The 16,539-nt window shown below is 48.5% G+C and overlaps 7 protein-coding genes across 7 annotated transcripts; 5 read left to right on the top strand and 2 right to left on the bottom strand.

Annotated features, from left to right (window-relative positions):
• Positions 1-195: 195 nt before the first annotated feature.
• On the bottom strand, positions 196-2,245 carry N7537_010810 (GTPase GUF1; the record flags this gene model as incomplete). Its single annotated transcript, XM_056901864.1, has 2 exons — positions 196-1,459; positions 1,512-2,245. The coding sequence occupies 2 exons, from the start codon at positions 2,243-2,245 to the stop codon at positions 196-198; spliced, it is 1,998 nt and encodes a 665-aa protein (XP_056747151.1).
• A 225-nt stretch (positions 2,246-2,470) lies between these two features.
• On the top strand, positions 2,471-3,544 carry N7537_010809 (spindle checkpoint protein MAD2; the record flags this gene model as incomplete). Its single annotated transcript, XM_056901863.1, has 8 exons — positions 2,471-2,519; positions 2,581-2,606; positions 2,659-2,684; positions 2,741-2,779; positions 2,836-2,864; positions 2,919-3,064; positions 3,121-3,194; positions 3,259-3,544. 8 exons carry the CDS (start codon positions 2,471-2,473, stop codon positions 3,542-3,544), a joined length of 675 nt encoding a protein of 224 aa, XP_056747150.1.
• A 1,354-nt stretch (positions 3,545-4,898) lies between these two features.
• Positions 4,899-6,242, bottom strand: N7537_010808 (uncharacterized protein; the record flags this gene model as incomplete). The annotated part of the gene is made up of 1 exon (XM_056901862.1): positions 4,899-6,242. One exon carries the CDS (start codon positions 6,240-6,242, stop codon positions 4,899-4,901), a length of 1,344 nt encoding a protein of 447 aa, XP_056747149.1.
• Positions 6,243-7,089: 847 nt separating this feature from the next.
• On the top strand, positions 7,090-9,762 carry N7537_010807 (uncharacterized protein; the record flags this gene model as incomplete). Its single annotated transcript, XM_056901861.1, has 1 exon — positions 7,090-9,762. One exon carries the CDS (start codon positions 7,090-7,092, stop codon positions 9,760-9,762), a length of 2,673 nt encoding a protein of 890 aa, XP_056747148.1.
• Positions 9,763-9,909: 147 nt separating this feature from the next.
• On the top strand, positions 9,910-10,113 carry N7537_010806 (uncharacterized protein; the record flags this gene model as incomplete). Its single annotated transcript, XM_056901860.1, has 1 exon — positions 9,910-10,113. The coding sequence occupies one exon, from the start codon at positions 9,910-9,912 to the stop codon at positions 10,111-10,113; it is 204 nt and encodes a 67-aa protein (XP_056747147.1).
• A 338-nt stretch (positions 10,114-10,451) lies between these two features.
• On the top strand, positions 10,452-11,307 carry N7537_010805 (uncharacterized protein; the record flags this gene model as incomplete). Its single annotated transcript, XM_056901859.1, has 3 exons — positions 10,452-10,981; positions 11,035-11,112; positions 11,169-11,307. 3 exons carry the CDS (start codon positions 10,452-10,454, stop codon positions 11,305-11,307), a joined length of 747 nt encoding a protein of 248 aa, XP_056747146.1.
• A 2,819-nt stretch (positions 11,308-14,126) lies between these two features.
• On the top strand, positions 14,127-16,366 carry N7537_010804 (uncharacterized protein; the record flags this gene model as incomplete). Its single annotated transcript, XM_056901858.1, has 2 exons — positions 14,127-14,483; positions 14,543-16,366. 2 exons carry the CDS (start codon positions 14,127-14,129, stop codon positions 16,364-16,366), a joined length of 2,181 nt encoding a protein of 726 aa, XP_056747145.1.
• Positions 16,367-16,539: the final 173 nt, after the last annotated feature.

Below are 16,539 nucleotides of genomic sequence, written 5' to 3'. Positions count from 1 at the left end.
TGTTTGATTCCCTTTCTAGGTGTCTTTCTAGACATCTTTTTTTTCTAGATATCTTGCCCCCCTTTCAAGCTTTCTAGATAGAGCGCGGAAAAAAGCGGCAAGAGGCTTGAATTTGTGAAACGGAGATTTCCATGTATAAGCTTCGATATCTCAGAAACAATGTTATACAGTGTATTTGGTTGCTAATTTACATGTTTATTTCGCCAAGAATGCCTGGAAAGCTTTGTGCTCGATCACGACATTTCCAACTGCTCGCAACCTCTTGCGGCCTTCTTTCTGCTTCTCGAGCAGCTTTCGTCGTCGACTTACATCACTAGCATGCAATTTTGCCAGCACATCTTTTCGGTAAGGCTTGATGGTCTCACGAGCAATGATTTTCTTGCCAACAGCAGCTTGGATGATGATCTCGAAAAGCTGCCGGTCAACATGCTCCTTGAATTTGGTTACCCAAATTCTGCCTTGTCGGCTCACCTGGCTCGAGTGCATAATCCGCGTTACAGCGTCCACTGGCTCCCTGTTTACCAAGAGTTGTAGCCTGACAATGTTGCCGGCTCGCCATGCAGATTCTTCGTAGTCCAGGCTGGCATAGCCCTTGGTACCTCCTTTCAATTTTCCAAAGAAATCATCAACCAAATGGGCCAGGGGCAGCTCGTACTTCATGATGACCTGAGTCGCTGTGAAGTATTCAATGCTTTGTTGTTCACCGCGGTTGGCTTCGCAGAGCTCAATCACCTTTCCCAAGTACTCTTCTGGGAATGTTAGAGTGACCAAAACATACGGCTCTTGAACCTCGGCAACTTTGAGTCGTACGCTATCATCATCGGGAAATTTGGCGGGGTTGGTGATAATCTCTTCGGCGCCACCTTTCCACACGACCTTGACTGGTACGGAGGGTGGTGTGATGATGATACTGGCGCCATGCTCCTGTCGTAGACGGTCTTCAAACACGGAGCAGTGAAGGGTTCCCAAGAAGCCCATACGGAAACCGGCGCCTAAGGCCTCAGAGGACTCTTTCTGTACTGTGATGCTTCGATCGTTCAAGACCAGCTGGTTGATGCTGTCCTCCAGGTGCTCAAAGAGATCCGCATTCACCGGGTATACAGCCACAAAGACCATTGATTTGGGCTCTTCAAATCCAGGCAAAGGCTCGACGATCTTTTCATAACCGACTCTTGTAAAGGTATCGCCAATCTTGGCCTCCTTACTCCGCTTCATGCCCGGGTTGAAGTAGATGTACCCAACCTGACCTGCACGGAGAACGGTTTGCGCGGTCTCAGTCGGATACATGATGCCGACTTCACCGACGAAGTATTTGAGGCCGGTAACGAAGGATATAAGCTGCTGACCTGCACGCACCTCACCGTCGAAAACACGGACCAGCAGGATCACGCCCTTGTAGGAGTCGTACCAGGAATCCACGAGGAGCATGCGAAGTGGTTTCTTAGAATCGCCGATAGGTCTAGCATACAGTCAGTAAAAAGACACTTTAGGAAGCTACCGGGTAAACATACGCAGGGATCTTCTCCACCACCGTCGGTAGCACAGCCGGAACATTCAATCCAGTCTTTGCCGAGACCATCACCGCATTTTCTGTATCAATCTCGAATGTGCTTCGTATCTGCTCCAGAGCCCGCTCTGGATCCGATGAGGGCAGATCGACCTTGTTGAGAATAGGAATCAACTCGAGGCCTTGCGCAAAGGCCAAGTAGAAATTGGCGACTGTCTGCGCCTGAACACCCTGACTGGCGTCAACCAAGAGGATTGCTCCACCGCAACTGGCATAACTTCGCGACACCTCAGCACGGAAGTCCACATGGCCAGGTGTATCGACTAAATGTAGCAAATAGTCCTCTCCTTTATGGTTGTAGATCATAGTACACGTCTGTGCTTTGACCGTAATTCCTCGCTCTCGCTCGACATCGAGTTTATCCAAAACTTGTTTGTTCTTGCCCGCTTCAATTGTACCCGTTAATTCGAGTAAACGGTCGGAAAGTGTGCTCTTGCCGTGATCAACGTGTGCAACGATGCAGAAATTGCGATAACGTTCGATTGGGATTGCGGCGATTCTCTTCTCAAGGTTGACGTCCAGTTTTATGGGTGTCGTTTTCGAACGACCATAGTAGATCGTAGTAGTAGAGAAACTCCTTTTATAACTATACGCAGAAAAGACAGTTGGTCGGAGGCTCGCGGCCTGGCATCTCGGCGCTGCGCTCAGCCATCGGCCTAACTGCAGACATCCTCGCATCGGGACTTCTGCGGTGGCATAGGAGGGGCTGATGTTATGCAAGCGTCAAATCGAAGTGTATCCGCGGGACAATCGATTAGCGCTCCAGTGCTGGTTGGTCTCGTCACGATTTGCGGAGAAAAAACGGACGCGCGGGCGGTGACTGTTTATTGCTGCGGTGACCACTCGACATAAACAAAGCTCTACCTTTCTTTCACCTTCAAAGTCTACATCTACAAGCTCATCATGCCGGAAACCAAGGAGAAATCAAAGGTGCACAAGCTGTCAATCAAAGGTTTGCACCCATCGTCTACTTACGTAGTTCTCGTGGTTGTACAAAGCTTACAAGATAACAGGATCGGCCAAGCTTGTCTCCGAATTCGTGAGTCGCCTTTGTGGTTGCGTCAATGGATTTTGAGCACTAACAGTCTCAGTTTGAATATTCGATTAATTCAATCCTGTAAGTTGCTAATCGTACCCAGTTCAAGACACTGGCTGATCGCATTGGGTATTCAGCTTCCAACGAGGAGTCTATCCCCCCGAGGATTTCACAACGTAAGGATGCCCTCTCAACTTTGCCCGCTACAGTGAAGCAAACTAATTGGAAATAGGATAAAAAAATATGGCCTCAATATGCTGGGTTCGTGAACCGTGTTCTTCTTAATCGATGTCGACAACCCTAATCTCATAGCAGTTTCGGCCGACGACCAGGTCAAAGCCTACATCAAGAAGATCATGTCCCAGTTGAAGGAATGGATGCAAGCAGGAAAGATCTCGAAGCTTGTGGTAGTTATCACGAGCAAGGAGACCGGCGAACATGTGGAGAGATGGCAATTCGATGTATGCATTCGACACTCCCATCCGAGTCCGTCGCTAACTATAACGTGATGAAATAGGTCGAAATCTTTGGCAAGCAATCCAAGAGCAAGAGCTCACAGAAAGCCAACGACAAGGAGAACAGTACACCGGGGTAAGTTTGTCCACTGTGAGCTTATCTTGATCATTCCACTAATCCAACACTTCGTGTCTTGAAGAGATGCAAAACCCGCCGAACCTATCGAGAAGACAGAAAAGCAAATCCAGGAGGAGATCCAAGCCATCTTCCGCCAAATCACCGCCTCTGTCACCTTCCTCCCCGTCCTTGATGGCGACTGCACCTTCAATGTACTTGTCTATGCCGACGCCGATTCAGATGTGCCCGTAGAATGGGGCGACAGTGATGCCAAGGAAATTAAGAACGCAGAGAAGGTCCAACTGAGGAGCTTCAGCACAAACAATCACCGAGTTGGGACTCTAGTCAGCTACCGGCTAGCGGATTGAACTCTCGGTGGCATATTATGATCAAATACGAAGGTTACTATGGATTGGCGTTTCGGGAAAGGATCAAGGACTTCTTCCACTTATCATACCAGAAGTCTTGATATTTGTTCTCAATCAAAATCAAGGCCTCTTGGATGTATCATGACTAGTATAAGACCAAGGCAAGCTCTCTCGCTTCGGGAACCACTTATTGCAATGATCACCCCCATCATAGCGGATCAGATGCAACACCACCTTTTCCAGTCCCAGATGGGAGAATATATCATTTTCCATTCCAGGGGACCAGCCTCGTTTTACCCTTTTGCCTACCAGATCCGGGTTCACTCCGTAAAGATCTTCTCTCCAAAGCCCAATCCCATTCATAGCCTCGCCTCGAGTCAAGCTCTCTGCTGGAGTGATTTCCTCTGGTGGATTGATACCTATCACAGCAACTTTATGCGCATGATCTTCTTGTTCCAGACAAACTGGGACGAGTCCCACGGCTGGAAAGTGGCACTGCATGAATCGAGCGCGTTTAAACTCGTGCGTCACAACTGTGACTCTCTGTGGATAAACACATGTGTAAACTCGGAACTGTATTAGGGAGAATAATAGGTTTTGGTATGAATCTGTGGCGTTGGTTTCTGCGATGACTCTTGATCGGTCAATTGAGGAGATAGTGAAGTCTTGGAAGTAGTCGTTGTCTCTCGCCAGATTCTAGGTGTTGCTATAAGTGAGCTTTCTGGGTGGTTGGTTTTAGGGAATTCGGGCGCCTTACAAGGTAAGATTGACCTTCACCGAGCTCAGTTCTAGGCTTTTTGGTAGGCCCTCTATACGATGGGTCAACAAGAAGGAATTGAAAAGTATATGATGAAAGTCTCTTACCCAGAAAACACAAGCAGGCCACGAGGGTCTTCTGCTAGAGCTTTCAATCCGGCTTTGACATGATCGATGAATGTGGGTGTTTCCCCCTTTTGGAAGGGCTCAATCAGCCTGCTCGATGCATCAGGTATTGTCTTCCTATAAAGGGCTTATTCCGGTCCCACTAACCACTCGTCTTCTGAGGCTCCAAGATGTGAACCTCCGGTGTAAATGGCATGACAGCAAACAATAATGAGGTGGTTGCATATAGCAAAGTCGGCATCTGGGTTGGGAACCATATTGGTGGATTTTGGTAGATCAAGCGAATGGCTTGGGGTGTAACAAAATGTAAAAAAATATAATTGATGCTAGTAAATTACGGGCAATTATTGAGAATTATATTGGTGAGCAACTTCACCCAAAGTTACATATTTTGATAGACGAAAAGAAGGGCGGTAAAGGATGCTGACCCCCCAATTATCTGATTCTCCAAGACATCAACCTTCACATCCCATCAGTGGATGAATTCCAATGCTATCATCCCAAGTCTCCTACGGTGTATGTTCTTTTTCTCTCTATATGCATTTTGCCATTCCAGACTATGTGGTATGAGCCCCCAAGCGGTCAGCACTTTGTCTTCCTCCGTTGTTAAGTCTAACCAAGCAAGTAAGTCCTGCCGACTTTCGGGCTTCTTCTTTTTCGAGATCGGAGTAGATTCCAAGTCGGATGGACCTATCGGTCTGATCCATTGTTGACCAATCTTCTCTTCAATGCCTACATGCACGGTAAGGGGTTTCTTTCCCTCTAACTCAGGCCAATCCACATACTCCTCGGGGTAGGTAGATACTGTGGCCTTGAGGTTTGAACTAACCCAGCAGCTATTTTCTTGGACTTCGTGGCCCCAGTGACTTCGAATGGATTCCCATATTTGGGAGTCTTCACAGCCAATTCTGTGAGCCGTCAGGACTGTGGAAACGAGAATCACCACCACTGAGACAATTTGCGTGTACAACGCCGCCATTCCGATACTAATGACATGCACCGCAAAAGCTGCCCAGCCTATCCATTGGCACGCCTGGTATATGTATCGGTTCGGTGGCTGGGGATTGGTTGCAAATGCCCATCTCGGTAGATACGCGGGGACTGCAAGAGTGACAACCTTTGAGTCCTCTGTCAACACAATCACCTTGGCGATTTTGTTTGGGTCTTGAGGTTCAATAGGTATTTTGGCCCCCTCCATAGCCTGACCCTTCTGGCGACGGCTCTCGAGTCTCTCCATTGACTCGTCATACTCGGCTCTCTTAGCCGGGTAACCTCGGAGTGCTTCCTGTGCTTCATGGATGTTCGCATCGATGCCGGCCTGGTTTTGTGCTACCATTATACACCGCACTGCCACTGAAATGACCATGGCTATCACATTGGCGAATCCCCACCAGTCCGCGGCTAACACAGTCAGGGCGATGAGCATCCCGTGCACCGGCAACCCGACGAGCAAGAAGCCGATGATGAACTCTCTCCATCTGTGCGGCCGCTCCGTGACGTGCCATGTGACAATACTCCGGACTTGTTTGAAGTCCTGTGTCTGGAGCCATCGCGAAAACCAGCCGGCAAGCTCGGTAGTCATGATCCCCGCTGATATGTTGTAGAGAACGAATCCGGGTTTCTTCGTGGTGAATCGGTTTCCGGCTATCACAAAGGCACCCAATAATGGCAGGTATTTGAGGTATATGCTCGGCACGAGTCGCCCGATACTGCGGTCCATCTCCTCCGCTCCGAGGAGCGTGACGAGACCGAGGGCATCGATCTTGAGTCCCGTTCCACGACCCCAAGAGTTGAGGCTCTCACTCCAGGGATACATAGCATGAAAAGTTATGAAGTATTATGGTATGAAGATGGCTCGATTAAGGATGCTGCTCATGATCCAAAAAGAGGTTATTGATATGGCTACCATTCCTACGGTTAAAGTTTTGGCCCCCCTATGCCACCCTGTAACTGCGGCTGAAAAGGAAAAAAGATGACAGGGGTCACTCATAACACAACCAAATCTAAATTACTCCGTGCCTCGTCAGGTCACCAGGGCATGATGCCCCCTCCCCATTTGATTGCGATTGCGAATACGAACCTCTTTGGGGGTCAAAACTCTGCAATCTGCTGCTTAACTACTTTGGGAAATGAGGACTTGTCCATATGGGCACCTAGGTGCTTACTTTCGGTTTATTTGTCAGCTTGGCAAGAGGATCTATCCCACGTCTAAAAAAGCAAAATGTTACATTGCGCACTGGCAATTGGCCAGTTTCAACGCCAATGCAATGCTTACGACTCGCCAAGGCTCTTGACACTGCGAAACTAGCGCCATGAATACAGTCTGACATCCTTTATCGTTTGCGCCTCCCTAGAGATGCATAAAATGTTTTATCGTAGGCATGTATTTCGATTCGGGCTGTATTGAGGCATTTTTAACCAATCAAATCCATACATCCCATCCCAATTGAGCCTCAAGACTGTCCATCTATAGGGGTGGAAATGAGGTCCATAAATACGAGACCGTATTCTAGGAATGAAGAGATAAGACAGCTGTACTTTCTATTTCTCTTAATACCCTCCAGTATCAATATCTTTCAAAGGCTGGACGAATGACCTGATACACAATCTTGTCCCCGAGAATCCCTACTTCTCCCTCTAAGATCGAGTCTCCATTGCTAAAAATGGCTCGTTATTTTCCTTTCGGGCGGAAAAAGCCGATTGATACGGAGAAAGCAAAGGAGAATCTCATGAAGCGATATGATGGTAAACACCATCGATCGTCTGGAATGCGGTTCAAACGGCCTTCTGCCAACTTGGAAACAATCGAAAATCGCTTGCTGGAGCTGGAGGATGCTCACCATGGACACGGCAAGAAAACATATCTGAACCCTAATGGAGTCAAAGACCACGCAAAATATACCGACATGGATACATACTACAGCACAAACAAAGGGTATGCACGTCGACTTGTCGTGCAGGCGACTCCAGATGTCTATGAAGAGCCCGATTATCTCCCTCGTCACTGGGGGCGACGCCACATTCGTGGGAGAGTCCCATTCATCATCACCCTGGCCGAACTTTGTTTGAACCCGCTTGGTCTTCGCCGCTTTGACGGTGTTCGAGTCAAACAATACGAGGAGGAGGAGGATGACATGCCTCGCAGGCAGGGAAACTGGATATTGAAAACCATCATACAAACCCTGTGTTGGATCCCGTTGATGCTGCGCACCGTGGTAATATCAGCCCTGCACTGGATCATATCGATCCTGCTCACCTTGACACTATCTTGGATTATTCCAGTTGTGCTCTCTGTCGAGATTTGTACCTCCCCGTGGAGTGAGAATGACACAACTGAGCCCTACAAAAAGTATCAGAATGTTCACTGGCACTGGCCCAAACACGCAATGAACCTACTGGATCAATATCCCAAAAATGATCAACGGCAGTCAAAGATTGGCGGTCTTACGATTCCTACCCGCTTGGTGGTCAAAGACAGAACTACCAACCAGTGGGCTCCCCGGAAGACTGATGATCTTCGTGATGAAAAGACGGGCATGCTGCAACCCTATATTTTCCTGAGTTTTTCGCGGGCCAATTATCTTGGCAAATCAAAGGAAGAATTACGGAAGATGTTGTATCAAGTGGCTGAGCGCATGCTCCGGCACGAGAACGAGAGCCTTCAAAAAGACCCGCAAGACCCTCCGCTAGAAGCATTTTGGGTGGACGTCGATTGTGTTTCGAGCGATGAGAGTATACCAGACGGTGAGGTCGAATCAGAACGCACCAGAGATATCAACACGATTTGCGATGCAGTCCGCTGTGCGAAGCGAGTATATGTAGTCCTGCCCACTGAAAGTGCGAAGGACAAAGGAATATGGGGAGAACGGATATGGACATTTCCGGAAGTCCTCCTCGCTGCCAACAGAATCCGATACTGTTTCACCCATTCGACCTCTATGTCTTTGTCCACGCCGCATGCACTCACGTTGAATGACATGAAAATTAGCTTCTGGCGGCCCGAGTCAAACTCGAATAAAATCGAAGAAGACGCCATTGGCCTCCTCATCAATCATTATACCAACAGTCTTCAGCTGAGCGAGCTGCAGTTGTTCACTTTTGCTGTCCAAGCCATGGCGAAGCAGACAACTAGCGTCGACACCAAGGGGTACACGACCAGGGATATGGCCTACGCTGCGATGGGACTTTTGTCATATCGACTTACCCCCAATGATTCCGATACCGTCTTTCAAGCCATTGCTCGACTATCCATCGTGAACGATAGCAATCAACTGCTTGAGCGTCTCCTCTGTCTGTGGCCGTCCCCGAAAAGTCTCACAGTGGATGCATTGCCTGCATTGGCTCCAGCTGGCAGTGAGACGATTCTTCGCAATATCGCAGATCAAGATCAATACGGTACTCACCTTTGGGATATCAAACCGCTCTGTGATGTGGTTGGTGTTGGCAACGATTTACACGAGCCCACGGTCATCGTGGATCGCTGCCGGGGCATCCCCATCCGATGGAAGAACTTCCCGAGATTGAATTATGCAAAGGACCTGACGGGAATGCGTGCTTCTATCTCACAGAAAATCATGTATTTTGCTATCATTTACGCAGCGACTGGCTTTTCTCTCTTCTCGTCCGCTATTGCGCTTCTAGTTTCAACTATTCAGTTCCAATCAGAGCTAAAGCAACCGACAATTGATTTGATGCAAATTATTAGGCAAACAATTGTGCCTAATTACCTAGTGACTGTTGGTTTGTACTTCGGAGTCGCCTGGATCATCTCCTGGTTCAGTCCTTGGGCGGTACGGAAGCTCTGCAACGATAGCGGATGCTCCAACCATCTTGTCGGATTCGAAGGCACGATGCCATTACATGACCTTGAAAAAACCATCTATGGTAATTTCAATAACCGCCTGTCGTATACAGCCTCATCGACCGTCTTCTCTGGGAAACTACGGCGCGATGATATCCGAATGAGCGAGGAACCCGATGATAAGAACTATTGGAAGAATAGGTTCCAAGAACTGGGGCTCCCTAAAACGCACCGCATCTTCACTATCGTGGACACGGGTGATATGACTGTGTCTGTGATTTCCGCCGAGCGACCACCTGTCGTGGCCTTGATCTCCGGGCGGGAAGGTGGCATGCTCCGGGTATTGCTGTGCAGCTGGCGCTTTGAGAATAACTGTTTGTATCGTGAGGGCGTTGTTCGCATGCGCAGCTCGCTTGAAGAGCAGGCTACTCGTAACGACTGGTTGAAGATCAGCTTGGCGAGTCAGGGCGATGCCAACCGTACCCGGTTGGTCCACCTCAAAAAGAAGCAGTCTTCTGCCTCTTCTTCTTCTTGAGGTATATTCCTCTTATTTGGATATAAAAATAAAACCTAGACGACGGACCTATCGTAGGCAGAGTTCTAGTCGAATCTACGGGGTTGGAAATTGGAGTTGGAGCTTGCCTAGGCTCAACATTACGTGTTCTCTGACTTGTCCTATCTGATGAAGCTGCTAGGTGTCCCTGCCCAAAACGTGCCGGTTATGCAGAAGACGGTTGGAAATTTGGATAGTGCCAAGTCATTCGAAATCATTCACCGAACTATCACTGCCTTCTTGGGATTTGGGCTTCGTCAAGCATCCCCGAGTCCGCTTGAGGAGGTCACTTCGCAGTATCCGGAGGTATCGGTCTTTGCGCGAGGTGGATGAGACAAGGCTTCCGCGAATGGATAGCACATGCGACAGGTTCTGGATATGTTAACTGATGCAAGAGAGGAAGGAGATTGGGCAAGACCATGTATATTACAGGATCTAAGTAGAGGTTAAAATGAATGGAGTTGAACACAAAGGCACGATGGATGTTTCAAGTCTGACCCAGAGTAATCGGAAATATAGGTGCCTGATCGACGAGGTTGATAACTACACAGCATCATTGTTATGCCTTGAATCCTTTTTCTCCGCACAACTCTATTTCACAAATTTCATCTCTCAATATTCTTTTTTCCAAGCTTCTTTTTTCGGTCTTCTCATCAAAATTCTTCGACAGAATGTCTATTCTCGGATTCCCTGAACTTTTCATAGGTACAGAAGTTACCTTCACCACACCATCACTCCAAAAGTGGGTTATCGAGGAGAAACTGACTGAGGATGTCCAACAAATGACAAAGTGGGAACTTGATGGTGGCGCTGGGCCTCCCTTTGCCGTCTTCAAATATCTCTGCCATAGTGCGGAAGATAGCGCTAAGAAGGCGTTCATGCGAATCTATTTCCAGATTCCTATCGAAGGAACTGAGTACCAACGCCCTGAAGTTCGAAAAGGACAGGCCGCTCCGCCACGAAAACATCGAGAGCTAGACGTCCTGAAGGATCTGAAACTACGACAATGTCCCGTGGTCCCGAGTCTCCTTGCCTACAAAGAAGGAAAACAAGACAATGATGGCCTAGTTCCAGATGGATACATTGCACATATAGTGTGGGATAAGGTTCCCGGGAAGTCACTGAACCAGGATAAAGTCTGGGATCCTAAATCAGGTTCATTACGTGAGGCCATCCGTGCGAAGTTCCGCGATGTCTGGGAGTATGTTATAAACCCCTCTGCTACTAGTCGAGAGTAAAGCTAATAGACCCAAGGGAGCTAAGACAATATGGATGGGAGCCAGGCATGCCTGGACTAGAGAACATCATATACGATGAGGCTACACAGACGATGTATGTGGTATCTTCTACACACCTTGTGCCAAACAGATTAGGCTGACTATCCTTAGGCATATTGCGGGCTTCCGAGAATCCACCTCCCTTGACCCCGAAGAGAAATTTACTGACATGACCTTTGTCGGCTGGGGCTTGGCTATACCACCCAGGAAGGCCGGTTGGGAAAAGGACAGTACTAGGTGGGCTTGGTGATCAACGTGAATATCCATTGCTTTAGCTAAAGTGCACAATTTCAATGATTCTAATCTTTGCTGCAATTCTAGAAGGTCAAGCTGATTTTCATATGTACTTTGTCGTTCATTAGAAAGGGTGCCTGCTTAGCTTACATTGATGGGGACAAGCCATGTGACAGACTAGAAGAAGGACAGGGTAGGCACCGGGCTGAGTTGAACTTAGAGCTCGTAGGCATTTATACCGGATGACTTGAAACTGGAGTCTCTGTTCTTTTTCCTTCCCCGTCCCTTTCTCCACAACAACCTTCCAACACTCGAACTTGATCCCCTCACGTTGATTTCTCAGCACTGACTCCTCGTCGACTCCTCTGCGTTGATACCTCGACATTGACTTCTCCACATTGACTCCTCAACGCTGATCCTTCCACCTTGATTCCTTGACATTGACTCCTCGGCGCTGGCCCTTCCCTACGTGCTACAGTAAGCAACTCATACTGACTCGTAGTTTAGTATAGAGCGTTGAAAAACATGGCCACAAACCGCGTCCGTGCCAAACAGATAATTCAAGCTCCCCTCCCTTGAATGTGGGTACTTACAAGACCACATCTCCTGCACTAGCAAGCTGGAATATGGGGATGAACATGGCCTCCAAGGCCGTTTCCAACAGGCCATAGGCCAAGTACTTGGAGCGGCCTTGGAGACCCAGGCAGTAAACTTGTATTTTGCGGACTTTAAATGCTCCGGCCTAGACTACAAGAATGTTCCAGACGTCGTGGGATTAAATACCACCATTCAAGGCAGAGAGGAATTGCGGCTTGTAGGAGAACCAAAGGTTCCATGGATCGGTTCCTCACCATTCCCTCATCTACGCGTATGGCAACCCTCAACGGCAGAGGAATTTACTGAGTCAGCCCATCCTTTATATGGGCGACCTTCAGTGTGCATTTGGTTTCGTTAGCATATACGACGGAACCATTTTTCTCCAACAGGTTGAGCTGGCTAAAGGCCAATGGCTTGTGGAATATTCACCAGTGATCTATTCCACTGATTTGTACGAAGCATCTGGTTCTCAGGGTGGTCTCTATGTCTCTATGAGACAGTATATGTTTTACGTAGCCATGCTTGCGAGCGCGCAGGGGCACGTAAATAACCAAATCCCAGCAGCTCAATGGGTGGTTAGGGCTTGAATACGTGTGATTCAAAAGTAATGACAATCATTCAGTGTACATGCATCTTCCGTAAACGAACCATCTGATGGGTAAGCCACTCTAGCGGGCGGGCAGCAAATCGCAGGCTGTTGGCGCCGACATGCCGTTTCGACATGCCATTCCGACCAGAGGCCCTTGGTTTAGATGCCTTATACCGGTCTTGGGTATTGGTAGTGTCAGTCAAAGATAAGTCTCTAGGACTGCGTAACAACGAAGGCCTCTGACACATTCTCGTCGAGCATCTCTATATTACGTTCAGAAGTTCATTGCACTCACTCACTCATCAAACTACTTGCATTCTATGATTCTTCCCCACAGGTAACATGATACATACGACCATAGGGTGTGGAAAACAGGGCTTCCCGTCCGCTCAGCCGTACTTAAGCCACACGCCGGTGAGTTAGTAGTTGGGTGGGTGACCACCAGCGAATCCTCACTGTTGTATGTTTTTGTTTCTTTTTCGTTTCATTTTGGTTAAAGAGTGAGAGGCAGGACCTTGCGAGTGGTATGATATCATTGACGATCCTCTACCCAATGACTGTGCTTGTCGCATAGAAATTAGAAAGACTGAATATGTGTAATGTATTGAGGCCAGTCAAGCCACTGTGAACTGTGAAACCATTGAGTAGTCGAGTATCACCTCTCTAGTTTCCCAAATGCGCCGATTCTCATCACAAAGTATTACAATATTTCCTTGGCACTCTCTTTATATTCCTGTTCTTAAACCCTAAATTAACTCGGCCTCCATTCTGGTGTCAGTCGATCTCTTAAGTCCGTGATTAATGATAATCCTTTTTTGACTTCATATAACGTATTTTGACAGAAGGCTGGTGTACGAACAATGTATGGTATAGATGACCAATGTTGAAGACTCTAACGTATTCGGTAAGCGAGTGGTCCAGTCCGAAACACCTTAGTAAATGCGATAAATTACAACTTGATATCTTAACAACGGTAGTCTATATAGAGCTTTCCTTATAGTTAAATACTTTTTAGTTGATATCAAGCTTCTCTAGGGAGTTTAGAAAATATTTATGACTTTATGATTGCGCTATATTTAATTCTAGCTTTTAGTAAGGTAATTTTTGATACCGTGATAATATAGTTATTCGATTCTCTTAAAATTAATATATGGTGTTTGAAATCCTTATCAATAGCTATCGAGTGATAATAAAATCAAATAATAACGTGGTTGTTGCTATATGAGGCTGTAAAATATCGCATTTACTATGGTGTTTTGGGGTGGGCCACTCGGTAGTGAAACGTTAACTATTTCAACAATCTGTGCGGACCTCGATGACTAACTGTAATATGCACTTTTGTATGGTATGCCTGGTACCCAATGTCATATGATGTTTCCGGTATATTACCTGGTTTCTACCATGTATTCGGACTTAGTATTCGACAAATAGTCGTAGCCCTCTCCTGTGCCAAAAGTACCTTCTTTCTCTATTAGTTACTTAAGGCGGTTGCGCTAACTATCTCAGGCTGTGATTGGGATATATAATGCCAGAGTAATCTCATCCCCTCTTCACCACGCAACGTCCATAGTTAGTTATCTAGTTAGTTATCCTTTCCCACCGCTTCCACGACGTTACACATTCCCATCTCCATCTCCGTCTCATCTACCATGTCTGTTCCGCATGTTGCACCGTCGCATGGCGCCTATGGGAAACCCAAACAGAGAAAGGTGCGCAAAGGCACCCACAGTTGCTGGGAATGCAAGCGCCGGAAGATGAAATGTAGATTCGATCCGCGCATTGCGAGTACCTCCTGCAACAGCTGTCGACGACGCGGCTCCCCCTGTATCAGCCAGGAATTTCCCGAGGACCTCGAAAATATCCCCATGAGTATTGGAACCACCAGTGGTGATGGTACTTCCTTTGACGGCAGAACTCGCCCTGCCACACCTAGTGCAAGGACAGACCGTATTCTCACACCCGTGTCAACGATCATGGAGACTTCACTATACCATAAATCTCCTGAGGTCCGCCTCTTCCCGCTCTTCTTTCCAATATTCTATGATTGTTACTGACGGCTTTCCAGCAATATCTCCCGACCACCAGGAATGATACCTCACAACGTAAATATGAGAGGCTGTCTCAGTTCCTACATGAATTACTCCCGTCGCGCGCAGATACCGAGAGTATCTGCAAATCCAGTCGCCACTCTTCCATCCTCTCCCACGAATTGTTGACGACGCCATACACCACCCTCTACCAGAACGGCCTCCAAACGCCTGAGAGTTTACTGATGACCCCGCAACCAAATATGCATCCTGTCTTAATCGCGAGATACATGCTCCAGCTCGCCCTTTTCTTACAGCATCTTCCTCCAGATCTTCACAAGGAGATTAAAGGCCTGTCGAAACCACCCCGCGTCATCATGGAGCGCTTAGCAGATGTTGCCAACTACCACGTCACGACAAACGAGGCACTGATCGGCAGCATCGAGAGCCTCGAGTGCATCATGCTTGAGAGCTTATACCAGGTGAACATTGGGAACCTTCGACGAAGTTGGGTCGCGGGCCGCAGAGCGATGAGTCTCGCCCAGTTAATGGGGTTTCATCGACCAGATAACCAGACCCTATACCAGGCGCTCGACCCTACAACGAAATACGATACACGGATTATGTGGCTCCGCATCATCATCCTTGACCGCCAGCTCTGCCTCCTTCTCGGTCTGCCCGAAGGCTGCATCGACCATAGCATGGCCTTGGAGACCCACATCGCCAACGACTGCCCCATGGGCCGTCTCGAGCAGCTGCACTGTGTCGCCATGTCCCGAATTCTCGAACGGAACGCGTTGAAGCCTAGCAGCCGAGACCTCACCGTCACGCGCGCTATCGACCTGGAGCTGCAGAAAGCCGCCGGCGGCCTCCCGAGCAAGTGGTGGCTAGCCCCCAAACTTGACAGTGCCTCCACCGACCTGCAAGCTGTGTTCTGGAATATGCGCCGCCTGGTCCTGCAGATCTGTCACTACAACCTTCTCAACCAGCTGCATCTGCCGTACATGCTGCGCCCTTCGTCCGCGGAGAACAGAAACGAGTATTCGCGGATCACGTGTGTCACCGCGTCGCGGGAGGTTCTCTCGCGCTACAACTCGCTCCGTAGCTTTAACCGCATCGCCTACAGCTGTCGCACGGTCGACTTCCTCGCTCTCATGGCGGCCATGGCCCTCCTTCTCGCACACTTGGATGGCCATTGCGACGGGGCGGAAAATTTACTCGCGAACCAGTATTTGAGCGATCGCGGGATGATAGAGCAGATGCAGGAACACATGAGCGAGATCAACCGCCTGAATTCGGACGAATTGAGCGCGCAAAGTGCAGATTTGCTAAAGGCGTTGTTAGCGATTGACCTGGAGAAAGGAAATGGGCGGGTGAGTGTGCGGGAGGCGAGGAGTGAGGGTATCTTGCGGCAGGATGAGATGGGCTCGGAGGAAGAGAGCGTGGTGCGGGTGCATATTCCGTATTTTGGAATTATCCGGATTGCACGCGAGAAACAGCAAGCTGCGACGACGGGAACCAGCAGCAGTAGCAGCTCCGAAGCCCAACTCCGCCTCTCCTCCTTGACACACCCCAGTGCTCCGCTCTCCACTGGTTCCCTCTCTACTAACAACACTCCCAACCCACTCTCCTTCCCCTTCGCCGACACAGCTGCTCCCCATGAATTTACCGCCCCTTTCGCGCACCAACAGCAGCAACAATGTCAGAGCTCGTTCTCCGACCCCGGTCTTTCTCTAACGCCATCCCCGCTAATGCAGGGTGGGCATCCCGGACTCGCTACTGGCGGTGAGGACTGGGCGTTTCAGGGGGTGGATATGGCGTTTTTCGAGAGCCTAATGAGGAATGTTGGGGGTGATGTTTGACCCCTGCCTGCGCTTGGGGCGGTTGGATGCACTTCCGACCAACCGATCAACAAAGACCAAACAATCCAGTATATTAAACAATGTATGAATGTAATAAGATATCCTAAATCTGCCTTTTCATTTTAGAAATGAACATGTTGGTTTTTCCCCCCACCCCGCCGAAGCTCACTCGC

The sequence above is a fragment of the Penicillium hordei genome, assembly GCF_028827395.1.
Source record: "Penicillium hordei strain IBT 12815 chromosome Unknown utg000006l_segment0_segment0, whole genome shotgun sequence".
In the NCBI taxonomy this organism is placed as follows: Eukaryota; Fungi; Ascomycota; class Eurotiomycetes; order Eurotiales; family Aspergillaceae; genus Penicillium; species Penicillium hordei.
The sequence above is the reverse complement of the archived record's forward strand: the minus strand, read 5'-3'. Positions and strand labels throughout refer to the sequence as shown.